Here is a 13,096-nt window from a genome sequence, read left to right as displayed (position 1 = left end):
TAACAATAATAGGCTTGGGAATCTGGGAAGAGCACATTTTTGTACTGCTGTCAAAATGTTGTTACATGTGGAGGGAAGAGTCTAAAGATGGCTAGGTGCACCCTGTTGCTGTCATGTGTCTTGAATGAAGCCTGACACTCATGAACAAAGTTTAGCACAATCCTCTTTCTGGGTCATTCAGTTGTAATAATAAGGGAGTTCTGTGAAGTTTCCCTGTTTAATGTGTCTATATAGGAATAGTCTCATGTTTACATGCAGGTACTATTTCATCCCATGGTTGATTTGAATCTGTGTGTATGTAAATGTATGAACTTAAATCCATCAAAGAGAGCAATTAAATTGTTCTAAGAGTCCATTAGAGAAAGGACCTGCTCTATGGAAAACAATATAAAACTTGATGTTGCAATCCCAGTTATCTCTGTCAACCAGTCTGTGCTATCATCTGTAAAAATCTCTAGTTTAAAAAATCTTGCCACTTCCCTTGTCAAAGGAGAGGCCTAGGATATAGTTTAAACTGTTGCTGATAATGTATAAATAAGTCATTAAGCTCCAAGTATGTCACAGCAACATTCCCTGTGCCTCACTGGTAAAGAAGCAGTGAGATTCATGTCTCTTGTATCCTCTTAATTTCAGAGGGTATCTATATTGTACAATGTGTGACATTCATTTCAGACTGAATTCCAGGGCATTATCACCACTTTGAATTGCTCTTCTCGCTTTCTTCAGGCAAAGAATAATCCAGCACTACAGGGCAAAGGTAGCTGGACAAAAACTGTCCAGTATAACCACATTGTGTCCAGAAACTGCCTTTTGAGCTACAGATTTATTGCCAAAGCTGCATTAACTCCTGTGTGACTGATAAGTGGACAGGACCCCAGGCAAATTGATTTCTACTGCTTTTCTAACCCATGGCTCCTCTGTTTGTCTGGCTTGGAAAGTTTTTGAGGCAAGGGGTCTCTTTTGCTATGTTAATGTCTACCACATATCCTACCTTTACTTCCAACCTCTGATAGTGTCTCTAAATGCTATTACGACAGGAATAATGGCACACACTGTAGTGTACATTAAGACAATCAATTAAATAAAAAAGATCTTGTATTTAATAAATGCACAACTGAATTCTTAAGCGCCTGGTGCTCTGCACACTAACCAAAGCAGGAGAAAATAAAACCATTTTGAAGTAAGTTATGAGCTGTGATTGTGTAACTAATGCATATCAGCAAGAGGGGGATGGTACCTACATAATCATAATTCTGACATTTCCCGCTTTGGAGTGCTTAACATTTTAATATTACTTGCAATTTTTTGTGTATTCCACCCCCTTTCAATTAATTTGAAAGTGAAAATATAGATTAACTAATTTTGTTATGATGGAAACAAAGAAAAACAGTAAGGAAAACATATGTAGGATCTAAACCAATGAAATAAAAATGTGTACACGTGGAGTGGTTAGATATTTTGCCTGCTGGGCTGGGGTATTGGATTGTTTGATGGGTCCCCTTTTTTGTTTCTTATTTCTCTCTTCCTTTTACTCCTGCTGGGTGCTGGAGGAGGGCATGCCCAGAAGCCAAGAAACGGGATTACAAAATGGACCCATTGTGACAGGAATTGGGAAAAAAAGTACAATAATCCATAACCCTAAGAGCATGTCAGGATGGATTTCTATTTACGTCTGTCTGTACAGTAGCTTTAAGCATGCAGCTTTCTGTCCCAGAAAAAAGAATGACATTGCATGTTCATGGACTATAGTACTTTCCTTTTTAATCCTCCAGTACACAGTACATAATGGACCCATATTTATATGAAGCTATTTAGCAAATACAGGATAATGGTGGAAATAAGGTTAAATTATTTACCATAAAAATTAGAGAAATTAATATTTTCTAGATTTCTTGGAAGCAATTTAATTTTGCTATTTAAATCACAGCAAATCTGAAAAAAAATCCTTATTTTTTAAAGTGCCTTCTTTTTCACTGTATTATCTACCACTTTTTGATTTTAGAATATAATTTAATGTAACTTGAAATAACAAAGCATTACTCAAATTACCTCACTTTTAGCTTGCTGTGCAAAGAGGTGAATAGGGTGTGAATAGGGTGCGAATAGGGTGTTACAGATGTTATATATAAGGTGTTAACAGTCACCTCATCTTACTCTGAATGTAACAGACATAGATGAATTGCCATGAAGATCATAGTCAGAAAGGAGACAGAAACAGACAGCAACTGAGCATTTTTAATCAGGGTATGTGCCAAACAATTACTTTCCATATTTAAATGGGACCTATATATCCACTGCTAAACTCTTTATATGACAATTATTTCCTAACATTTAGGGAAACATATCCACAGATTCACAATATTCTTCTCCAGTGAGGCCTTATCTAGAGGTCAAAATCACAGAACAGTACTTTCCTGTCTGTGTTTGTTGTAAAATCGTAAGAAAAAAGAAACTTTTCTCAGTTTTTCTGACATTTATCGTGCATTTTATCGCAGTCTAAAGATTTTCATATCAGAAGGGCTGGAAACTATAGCTGAGGTTTTTATGAGGCAAAGATTTTAAGAAATATATGCAGGATTGTGATTAGATATGACAGCACTACATAGCTCAGTTTTTTCCTCAAGTTCAGATATACAATTCGTCCTCATGTGCTTTATCACTACCACATAGAAAAAAAAAACAGCTTCACAATGTAAACGTAAAATAAATTATTTTCCCAATGTGCACAACTTAAAATGCTAGGACAATGGAAAAAAGTATTTTTCCACGCTGGATCTATTCAGTGATCTATTCCTCTTGGTTTGAATTCAATATGACATGTAACATTCACTGCTACATTGGTAATTCTTTATAGATGGTGTTAGAAGGTAATAATCCTTTCTTGTGTGGTGTGAATTTTTTAAGCTTTGGAGAATGACTATTTACTTAATTATTTTGAGACACACATAGCTTAAATTATTATCAAACATGTTGTTTAATGCAAGTCTGTTCATTGAATTCTGAGTACCCAGATCCAAAATGTAACTCTACCATCAGTTCTAACTTCTAATATAACCCAAGCCAACTTCTTATTTTGATTTTATTTTTGAGCAGAACTAAATAGCTCAGGCCCAGGTTTAGCTTTTATAACTCATAAAACTTTATGATCCTTTAAAATCTGTCCACAAGTATTTCATTTTCTGACTTCCTGTGAGTATGAACTTCCCACATGTTCTGAAAAGAAGTTTTTTTTATCTGTCCCAGTCTAGTCTGCATGCACAGCCTGCGTCACACAGACCACATGCTAAAAATACGCCATGAAAGCAAGATTAAATGTTTTGCTTTATATACTTTGCTCCAATACTGCCCAGTTCTCATCTACAGCTCATTTCACCATTCTCTCATCAGACTCATGTAGACATTTGGCCACTGATAAACCACAGTAGCAGGAGGCTTATCTGAAGGTGGCAGCAAGAGCACCTTTCTAACTGGCAGAGATGCCACCAGGATAAAGGTAAAATTTGGAAATAAACTACTTTTGGTTTAAGTAGAGCCTTCTAATACAGCCATATTTTAAATTATATGTATGAATTAAAATGAATGTAAAGGTGATATCTGGCTCTTAAATACTGAAACGTAGGGTTTACTAGCTCAAGCATAGGACTATACTAATGAAATGTTTAATGTCTCCAGGACTTTGGTAAGTATTTCTAGACAAACCTTCAATGCCTTTTATAGATGTACAAGTCTGGGTCAGTACTACTTCATGGCTGTCTGTGACAGGCATGATTGGATTGAATAGGTATGGTCTAAGACTGTCTTTTCTGTTCTGTTCTTGTACTGTTTGGTACAAAGAAAGCCTTGTTCCTGAGTAGGCTTTCTAAGCCCCGTAGAAATAAAAATAATGAATATCACCCTCAGATTTCTTTATAATTCCCATGCCAAAAGAAGTAATACTAGATTTCTGTCCCTAGGTTTTCAGTTCCTATGCTGTACAAACCTGTACAGACTAAAATTAAAGCTGTTGGAAGTTTTCTTTCACATTTTTTAATATTGAAATATTTCCATTTTATGAAAACGGAAATAGCACTCTGAGTTCTTTAATGATGACGTTTGTAATAAGAAAAACTTAAATTAAAAATGTGATGGATTTTTGATTTTTTGTTAATATTCCCTTTCCTTAATGGCAGGTATACCAGGCTCCAGACAAACCAAATTCTTCAGGGAGGGGACTGACTTGGGGCAACCCGTTTGCTAGGGCTATGCTGAAGCCATCCTCCTGTGAGGCTTTTAGATGAATTATGACTGATGGTCCAGCAGAAGTTTTAAGGGAGATGACAAAAAAGAAACAGGTGTAGCCCAGAGGGATGACATGCTCCTGAGGCAGCCTGGAAACAGGAGCCAGCATAGACAAGGCAGTGAGGCAGGTTGAAGACACGGAGCGGGTAAAAGGGGCTGTGGGCAGCCCAGAGTGGGATGTCAGGAGACACCTTTATGCTGAGAGGTTTTAAGGTATTATGGTCGGGAGAGGATGAAAATGTGTGGAGGTGGCTGTGGTGTAAGAAATCGAGCTAGTGCAGCAGCCCGCCACAGCCTGGAGGTGGCACCGAGGTAAGGCTTGGAGAAAGCACTGAAGGCTGCAGAGAGGCCAAAATATGGCTCTGAGGTGGTCTGTGGGCCCCAGTCAAAGCCGGGATGCCATGAAGAAGATTGGCACCCCAGGCAGGCAGAGCCTCCCACCTGGCAGGCAGTGGGCAGAGCTCCGGGCCCCGCACACTCTAGAGACTGAGGAGAGACCTGCCCTGTTTTTGATTCTGCTAAACACCCAACAAATGGTACATCAGGGAGTTAACATGGGAGAAGAGATGTGTTTAGTAGTCACATGTAGTGTCCTGTTAGCTGTTCAGAGCAGCCAGAGGGGATGTGGAGCAGTTATGCAGTTCTGAGGATGGGGTCTTGCCTCACAGACATTGTTCATTTACTACTTGTTGGCTTTGCCAGCTTGTTCTATGTTCTCATCTGTACCTTGTAATTCTTTGCAGTAAAAAAAATGATTCAGTGCTGCCTATAAGGAGCTACAGCAAGGAACTGATATTTCTTGGAGCTCACGGTGTGTGACTACGTGGACCTACATGATGGATGACCATGCACCTATGTGCATGACCCATGTGGAAATGGCCAGGCTCAGAGGAGGCTGGAAAGAAGAATCAGCTGTGGTCTGGGAGCAGCGTTAACTGTGTAAGGGCACAGTTGTGTCTGAAATGATGAGTCCCCTTGAGAGGCAGTCTGAAACCTTTTATTCTGAATATCAGGAATTGTTAACTCTAGATTACTATTTTTATATTGTCAGGATCGTTACAGCATAAAGGCATCTGGGCAGATACCAGCCAAACACCTCCGGATTCCCTCTTCACCTGTAGAAAGGAATAGTGAAAATGGAGATCTTTTTATTTTCAGTGATCGCTGGTGCTGTGTTGATAAGTTGTAGCAGACGTTCTTCTGTCTTGGGACATGGCATGGAGGAGTGGATGAGATCAGAGGACATTGTTTCTGCTGTGTACATACACAAGGTGGGAAACTAGTTAAAAATAGCCCCAACTGTATCTCCTGACCAGCTTCCACCAGCTTACCATGTTTATCTATAGACTGAAGTGCTATAGGTTAGCCTTAAAACTGGCTGTGGAGTCAGCAGGTGATTCTGATGTTACAGGACTGTTATGCAGATAGCCAATGGGCCTGAAAAGGTGGGCGTGCATCAGCCTTGTGTTTATGTTAAACAAATAAGTTTTAATTTTAACTGTGCATCTGCTGAACAGTGCACAACCCCCAACTTGCTCCTCAGCAGCAGCAAGCTGCTGGTCAACATTCATAATCCAGTGATGAGGGGGGGGTTTTCTCAGTGTCCAGTGGGGCACAGCTTGAAGCAGGGGACAAGGTTCTTACCTGCTCTTTGCAACCTGTGTACTCTCTAGCAGTGGCTTGGCCACCTGGCTGATTTGTTGCATCCCAAAGCAATTGAAACATGAGGGAGCTCAGTTATTTAAAATTGGATGTGCAAAACTCAATAAATCAAGCTGCTAAATGTAAAACCAAACATCAATTTGACATGCACTTCAGCCATGCTGAAGGTAGTAGCAGCTGTAGTCACCACTGGGTTCTCATTTCTTCTTGACCCTGTTCATCACCCTATGGAAAGATTCATATTTCATTTTACTGCCATACAAACCAAAATGTTAAGCCGATGGGAATGTGATCATTAAAGCTGGCTGGAAGCTCAATGGATTTTTTAAATTGAAATACAATAACAATTTGTAGTCCTCTTTTGGGACAGGATCTGTAGAGCTTCTCTGGAATTCTGATAGCATAGCTATGATCTGAGGTTTTGAGCGAAAATTGGCTTTGGGTCCCTTTTTTTGCCCCCGCTCCAAATAAGCTTGGGAAATAAAAATCAATGTTTGACTTCAGAATGTGGGAAAAAAAAAATGATTATTGAGAATTTCTCTCTGTAAGGGTATGGGAACTGGTCTTTCCCCTTCACCATTTTTTCCTGTAATTACGGACAAAGTTCTGTATCCAATGAAGTCAGAATATAACTAGGACTTTGTGTTTAGATGACTGAAGGGCACACAGCTACATGTGATCTAATGTTTCTAATGTGATCTAATGTTTCTAATGTGATCACATCAAGTGCTTGTTTGGTAGTTTCTGTCACTTGATTAAGAGTTGTCAACAGCAAAATGTCAGGAGCTTAAGTGACATGAACAAAACAGGAAGAGAACATAGGGGGTTCTGACAGGAGGAAGACACAATTATGACTGTAAGATGACAGAAACCAGTGGGAAGTGGTAAAATGATTACTTCCATTGGAAGTTTAAGAGGTTAATGACCTACAGCTATGAATGGATGGAATCTGCATGGACCCAGATCTCAGATGTGATCCAATTGCAGACAAGCTCTAAATAAAAAACCTATAAATCAGTTAAAGGAATCGTGCTTTGTGCTCATTGTTTGTGATATAACCAGCAGTTCTTGATGGAATTACAACTGCCCTGCTCACACTCACCTGCTGTTTGCTCTGTATTAAGTTAACAATAGTAAATAAACCGTGTATTAGATTTCAAGGTGATCTGTTCATGCCAAATGAATTCGTCTTGCCCACATGCTGTCCTAATTTAAAACATATGTATTGATTTAAATCCTGTTGCTTCCATACATTAAAGTACTGTTTAGATTTTTGCCTCATCAATATTCTTCACCATTTTGAATGGATGTGTAGCTTGCTGTGGGTTTGGTTCAAAAGTGTTCTCTGATAGATTTTGTGTGTGTGTGTGTGTGTGTGTATGTGAAGGAGTAGAAGTGAGTTGGACCATGGTGGCGTTGTACAGCATTTAAACCTCTCACCTGCAGCCAATAGTAGACACTTTATCTGCTCTTTTACAGGCAAAACCTTCATTAGCATCAAAGGAAGTTTACTTCAATCGTGGGAAAGATGGGGTCCTTGTCTAGTGAAAATACAACTGGTCAGGAGAAATATTGTATGATAGCATATTTCTCATACAGCAGCATAAACTTCATAGAAAAGTGATGAAAGTTTTCTGATTTTCCCTGACTTCTAAGGGGTGAAAGAATTTTGTATATAAAATGGAGTTTCTCCCAAGAAGAAATCAATAAAACCCCAGAACCTTGTGTCAGACTCCAAACAATGTATTTAGACCTCCAAATAAGTAGCCTGGGCTTTTCAAAAGTGCTGAGCTTTGCCAACCCCCACTGTTTTTAGGATACAGCTTCTAAGGCTGAAAGTCATTTGACTGCATGTTCTTGCAAAGAAATACTAAGAATATGCAGTAGGTCAAAGTGGTTCCTTATCTTTGTGCAGAGATAAGGGCTGCTGTTCCTCCTAGGAAACAGTGTCTTAGAAGCGGAAGGCTGCACTTCTTATCATTCAAGTATGTGCCATAAAGGGGTAAAAATAGGGACGTTGAGGATAAGAAAGCTGAAACTAAGGCACCTGCTACCCAGACAAGGAAACTTGGGAATGAAGTAAGACTGAGAGTCTCTTCTGTTTTGAATACTGCAAATCTTCACTTGCAGGAGCAAACAATTTGCCTGTAAAAGCCTCTGAGATTATTGATATGAGAAAAGGCTTCCTGGATTTAGACTCCTGACTTTATCATGCAGACTACATTCCATTTACAGAGTTTTACAGAAGTTGAAAATGTCAGAGTTGGCTGAGAGAATTAAATTTCAATAGCTGTTAAACATTTGCTGGACATCCTAAATCTCCACTGAAAATCCTTTCGTTTGTGACCTAAGCAGAATTGATTAAACGGAAAGGTTGAAATAAGGTATTCAAATTGTATCACATTGGCAGATAATGCATAGTTCATTCAATCTCACAATATTTTAATCCAGTATTCGCTTTGCCATGATATGTAATGCTGGCTATTTACAATAATTGCCATTCTCTAAATGACAATTTTCCTTTAAAACAAGCAGCAAACCCAACAAGCAGCCCCATACCCTGCTCCAAACCTTGTTTGCAAGGATTTTCATTTGCATCGCTGCTGTACAGATTTACACTGAGCAGAAAAAGGGGGTATTCTTATTCTTAGAGATTCTGCCTTGTATGCTACCTGCAGCCACATTCTGCCACTTTCATCCCTTCATAGTTATATATCAAAGTAGGCACACCAGCATCATCCTTATAAAGAATGGAGATTGAATCCAGTTTGGTTGGAACACAACAGGCCTTGGAGGCTTTCTTTGGGTTTTGGAGATGCACCAGAGTTTGGACAATAGCATGTTTTGTTGGGGTAACATTATCTGTCAGAGGGAAGAAGCAACCTCCTTTACACTCAAAAGCCTCATAATCTTTTGGTGCTATGATCCAGGAATCCCAGCCAATCTCTTCAAAGTTCACATGGAGGGAAGTTCTCCGGCAGTGGTTGGCCCCAACGCTTCTCTTGCTTCTGGAGGAATGCTGGTGCAGCCCAGCGATGGCCTTTTCCTCTCCCTGTTCGTCCTCTTCAGATGAAGTGTTGTTCTTTCCTAGCTTCTTTAGCACACTTTCTTGTTCATGAACAATCATCTCCCGGAGCTCTACTTTGGTCTCTTTTGTCCCATTGCTGCGGTCATTGGAGAACACCATTAACAGGGGTAGATTTTTAGCATCCGGGGCAACACTGATATCCAGCTTCTCACAAGTGAAACCACCCAGAACTTTACTCTCTATAACAACCTCTAGCTTGTTTTTAGTCTTCAGTTTGTCTGCTCTGACCCATCTTTTCACAGCGCTGGACACTTCAAACATCTCCCAACCACACTTCTGGATATTGTGGGAGCCAAGGAAAGATTTGGTACTTTCTGGGTTTTCCCAGTGTCCATCATCTAGAACATCATAAATGACCATGGTGCCTTCCAGCCTAGAGAGAGACTCAGCTTCTCTGTGACAGGAGACATAAATTCTCAGCTCAGCTCTGGTGATTTCCTCATATTGTGGAATAGAGATGTTGAAGAACAAAATGTGTTTCTGAAATGGATTTTCTTCTGGTAAATCTAAAGAAACAACATCTGCAATAGGAAATTAAAGCATGTGGTTACAGTGCTTCTGACTGTCCAAGTAACTTGTTTTTAAAAGACTCAGGATGTATTTTGGGGGTAAAATAAGAGCATGGCAACACAGCATTAAAAAAAATACTATCTTCTGGCCAAGTTTCAAGGCAGAGTGTGAAAAGGGAAATGGAGGTCCCTGATGTTGGTAGTATTTCACCAAGACTGCATAGCCAGGTGAGTGTGTGGAGCATAAGGAGGCTGCCTAGAACAAACTGTGGATGATGCTGGTCAGTATTAACTACATAAATAAGGCATGTGCACAGTTTTCAGATTTAGCAATTTGCTAAAGATATTCTTACACAAAGAATTCCTCAAAACCCCTATGAAAATCCTACTCTTATTATCATGCAGCCGGATGAACTGCTCTCATATTCATATTGAGTGTCTTTAAGAACTACCTGTGCTGAGGCTTTTGTTGCTGTCTATAGATAACTTTGAAAGCAGCTTGGATTACTGGGCATTCGTGGTAACAGAAAAGTTTTTGGAAATCCTAAATTGAAGCTTCAGGGTCTATCTAAATTGGGACTTGGTGATAAACAGCCTTTCACACCCAGGTCCCAGTCTGTTCCAGACTGGACTCACTGAACTTGTAGAGGTTTGTTCATATGTTTGTTGTCCGCAAATCTATGCACAGTACCAGCAACTCTGCCTGGGGAGAGGCAGATATTTGTCAGGAAGATCAGACTGGCAGTGTTTAGAAGTCATCACTGATGTCTATTTAATGCTCAATGTAAACTAGCTGCTTAATCAGGACTGGGTGTTAGAGCAATTTTATTTGGCTATTGCTATCACTTCTTCAGAGCATTTACCCACGAAAGCAGCCAGAGAGGAGAGTGAGATATGGAAACTATAATCTAGGTCATACTGTTAAGGTTCCTTTACATTTTGGGACTAGGGCCACTAATTTGGGAATTTGAAGCTCTCTCTGTAGAGCTGTTACCTGTGTATGTCTATTTTTCATATAAACAGAAACTTCAGTTCTCCTTGTTTCATTTTTATCTCAAGGATTGCATTTGCTTACAACTTTTTTACTGCTTCTTTTGATGGAGCTTTTAAAAGTCTATTTAATGTTACAAAGACAGGAATCTTGAACATTTTAAGCTGAGACAAGCATGACTACCCATTTTCGTATAAATCTTTCTGTCTAATCCAGAATTTTGGAGGAGCACTGCTGTTCCTTTCTTGTATCCAGAGACACATTTCTCAATTGGTTGCTGTATTTTTAAAATATGCACAGAGCCCACCTGAAAGAAGAGCTCTCTAGCATTGATGTCTCAATTATAGGTGATTGAAAGTTTGCATTCTAACATAAAAACTCAGTTCCAAATATCTAGGGTTGAGAAACATGATTCATGTAAACTATTATACAGTCCATCATCTCAGTTGAAGTGTCTGAGAAGAGAATATTGTACAGTGAAAATATCAAAGAAGAAAACTAAAGGTAATTGTATTTTTTAAAGATTGAAAGAAACGACAGAGCAAGCATACAATCCAAAATTTTAATGTTTCATTTCTAAAGAATCTGTGGAAGTCAGGCACTCAGTTTCTTCTGAATTTCAAAAGAGTCTGAGTATCTGCTGTCCATGAACTTTAAAAATTCTAGTCCACATATTTAGGATTTCTCCTACCTTCAGTACTGAAGCTCCTTACAATATTGGACGCAGGGATGGAGGACTTGTCTGCAGCATATCTGTTGTATAAATCAATCATGAACTGTGGTGGTTCTTCCTTAGTCTTCACTTGTGAAGGGACTCTTGACAAATTCAAACTCCTTTGTAAATCCGTCTTCATATTCTCCAGGAAAGATTTAAAGTCAAAATGGGACTCATCTTCTACTTCCCCAGGATCATGAAAGTGTGCATCAGACTTTCCCATAGCTGATAACTTGTCCCAGTCTTCCAAAGGCTTGCCTCTTGTCAAACAAGCAATGATGTTGAAAACAGACAGTGCAGCTAATACTCCAAAACAATGCATTTCTTCTATATTTACTTTCTGGTGGAGAGACAAGAGGACAAGGGTATTTTAGCTGATTAACAGTCTTGTTTCATTACAGACAGAGGAAAGAAGATGTAAGGCTAACAACTGGAATGCCCTTTGCAAATCACTTTCTTGTGCTCTTTTTGCAGTCTGCTTCAAACCCCAGCCTCTTGTCAGTTGTCAAGCAGATTGGTCGTACACTTGCCCTTATCAGAGTCATTGATGCCATGCTTCAGCTTCTGTTATCTAGCAAGGCTCTTAGTTAATGAAGATTCTGTAAACATCTGACAAACACATGTGGCTGGTGGGAAGGACATTGTATATTGTAAAGAATCCACATTTCACTTTAGGGTCATCTTTGCTTAATTACATTCTTCTATCATTTCCTTGCCAACACAGAGAGAAGCTTTCTTAGGGACGTAGAAGATTACACTGTTTTTATCAAGACTAGAAAATAGAGATCTAGAACAAAATCACTCTGTTAGCTATTAGCAAATAATATCTGAAAAATCTTTTTTACAGACCCTTCATATGCAATCAGAGAATCCCCAATCATTTGATGGAGACCTGTGATTCTGCAGTACATGATCTCATGACAATACAAACAACCTTAAAACTTGTTTCCGTTTATCAGCCAAGAGCTATTGTTTGTACATAGTGAAATATCTGTTTTGTGTCAAATTTGCTTCATGCTGTTTGCAGGCTTGTCCATTTTCAGTTTGATTCCTTTGGTGTATGGGAATTTAGCCTTGTTTTTATAGTATCTTATGTAATATATTTCATAGATTCATCATCTCAATCCAGTCCAAGAACAACCCCTCATTTTTTCCCTGACCTCAAAATGAAGACAGAACTAGGCCTTCTGAGGCCACATGGAAAGTAAGAAGTCTTTCTGAAGATACAGAAGATTATCTATGAAGATACTGTATCCATGAGAAGAAGGGGCCAAGGCAAATTAATTTCTCACGATACAGAAGAAAAAAACAGGTTTATTTAGAGACAAAAATATCACTACTTATCTTAATGAATGTGTTATGAGTTAATCTAATGATACATAATTGCTTTGTCTGTACTATTAATGTATAATTTTTTCTAAGCACAAGTCAATTCACACTGTACACGTGCCATAAAGTCTGAATAGTATTATGAGCTGTTTACATTAAAAAATCTCATTGCAAAGATGCAGTCAATATTTTGCTCTTTCTGGCCATTCTTCTCTAGTTTTCCAGCAGTGCATATACAGCATTTAAATTGATCCCAAACTTCTGAAATGCTCACTTATGTGTCTGTTCAAGTGACAATTGGATCCAAGATCCTGGTTAATTATGTTCTTATGACATAAAGTCGAAATAGATTATTTGGCATTGACCTTGGTGTCCTGCATAGCAAGACTGTTATGTTTTACTCAAGGCCTTTGTGTTTCCACTGCATTCATAGTCCAATTACCTGTGTTTGGCTAAACACGAGTTTTTAAGTCCCTCCGGACTTTACCTGAACACATCAAAGAATCAAAGATTTCTTCAATTTC

The 13,096-nt window shown here is 38.9% G+C and overlaps 1 protein-coding gene across 2 annotated transcripts; it reads right to left on the bottom strand.

Annotated features, from left to right (window-relative positions):
- Positions 1-5,096: 5,096 nt before the first annotated feature.
- Positions 5,097-11,933, bottom strand: GDF2 (growth differentiation factor 2). 2 transcript variants are annotated; one of them, XR_004358386.1, is made up of 3 exons: positions 11,220-11,933; positions 5,967-9,549; positions 5,097-5,936 (listed from the first exon to the last, which is right to left on the bottom strand). XR_004358386.1 is itself a non-coding variant. In XM_032695519.1 (2 exons), exons 1-2 carry the CDS (start codon positions 11,563-11,565, stop codon positions 8,609-8,611), a joined length of 1,287 nt encoding a protein of 428 aa, XP_032551410.1. In that variant the 5' UTR covers positions 11,566-11,933; the 3' UTR covers positions 5,097-8,608. The 2 variants fall into 2 exon arrangements, 1 of the variants encoding a protein (XP_032551410.1); XM_032695519.1 differs by having other exon boundaries at positions 5,097-9,549.
- Positions 11,934-13,096: the final 1,163 nt, after the last annotated feature.

The sequence above is a fragment of the Chiroxiphia lanceolata genome, chromosome 8 (assembly GCF_009829145.1).
Source record: "Chiroxiphia lanceolata isolate bChiLan1 chromosome 8, bChiLan1.pri, whole genome shotgun sequence".
NCBI lineage: Eukaryota > Metazoa > Chordata > Aves > Passeriformes > Pipridae > Chiroxiphia > Chiroxiphia lanceolata.
This window is presented reverse-complemented; position numbering and strand designations above follow the sequence as displayed.

Coding starts and splice junctions, on each gene's coding strand:
- GDF2 (XM_032695519.1), bottom strand. CDS start 11,565: ATGCATTGTTTTGGAGTATTAGCTGCACTGTCTGTTTTCAACATCATT. Junction 9,550..11,219: donor AAGGAGCTTCAGTACTGAAG/GTAGGAGAAATC, acceptor TTCCTATTGCAG/ATGTTGTTTCTTTAGATTTA.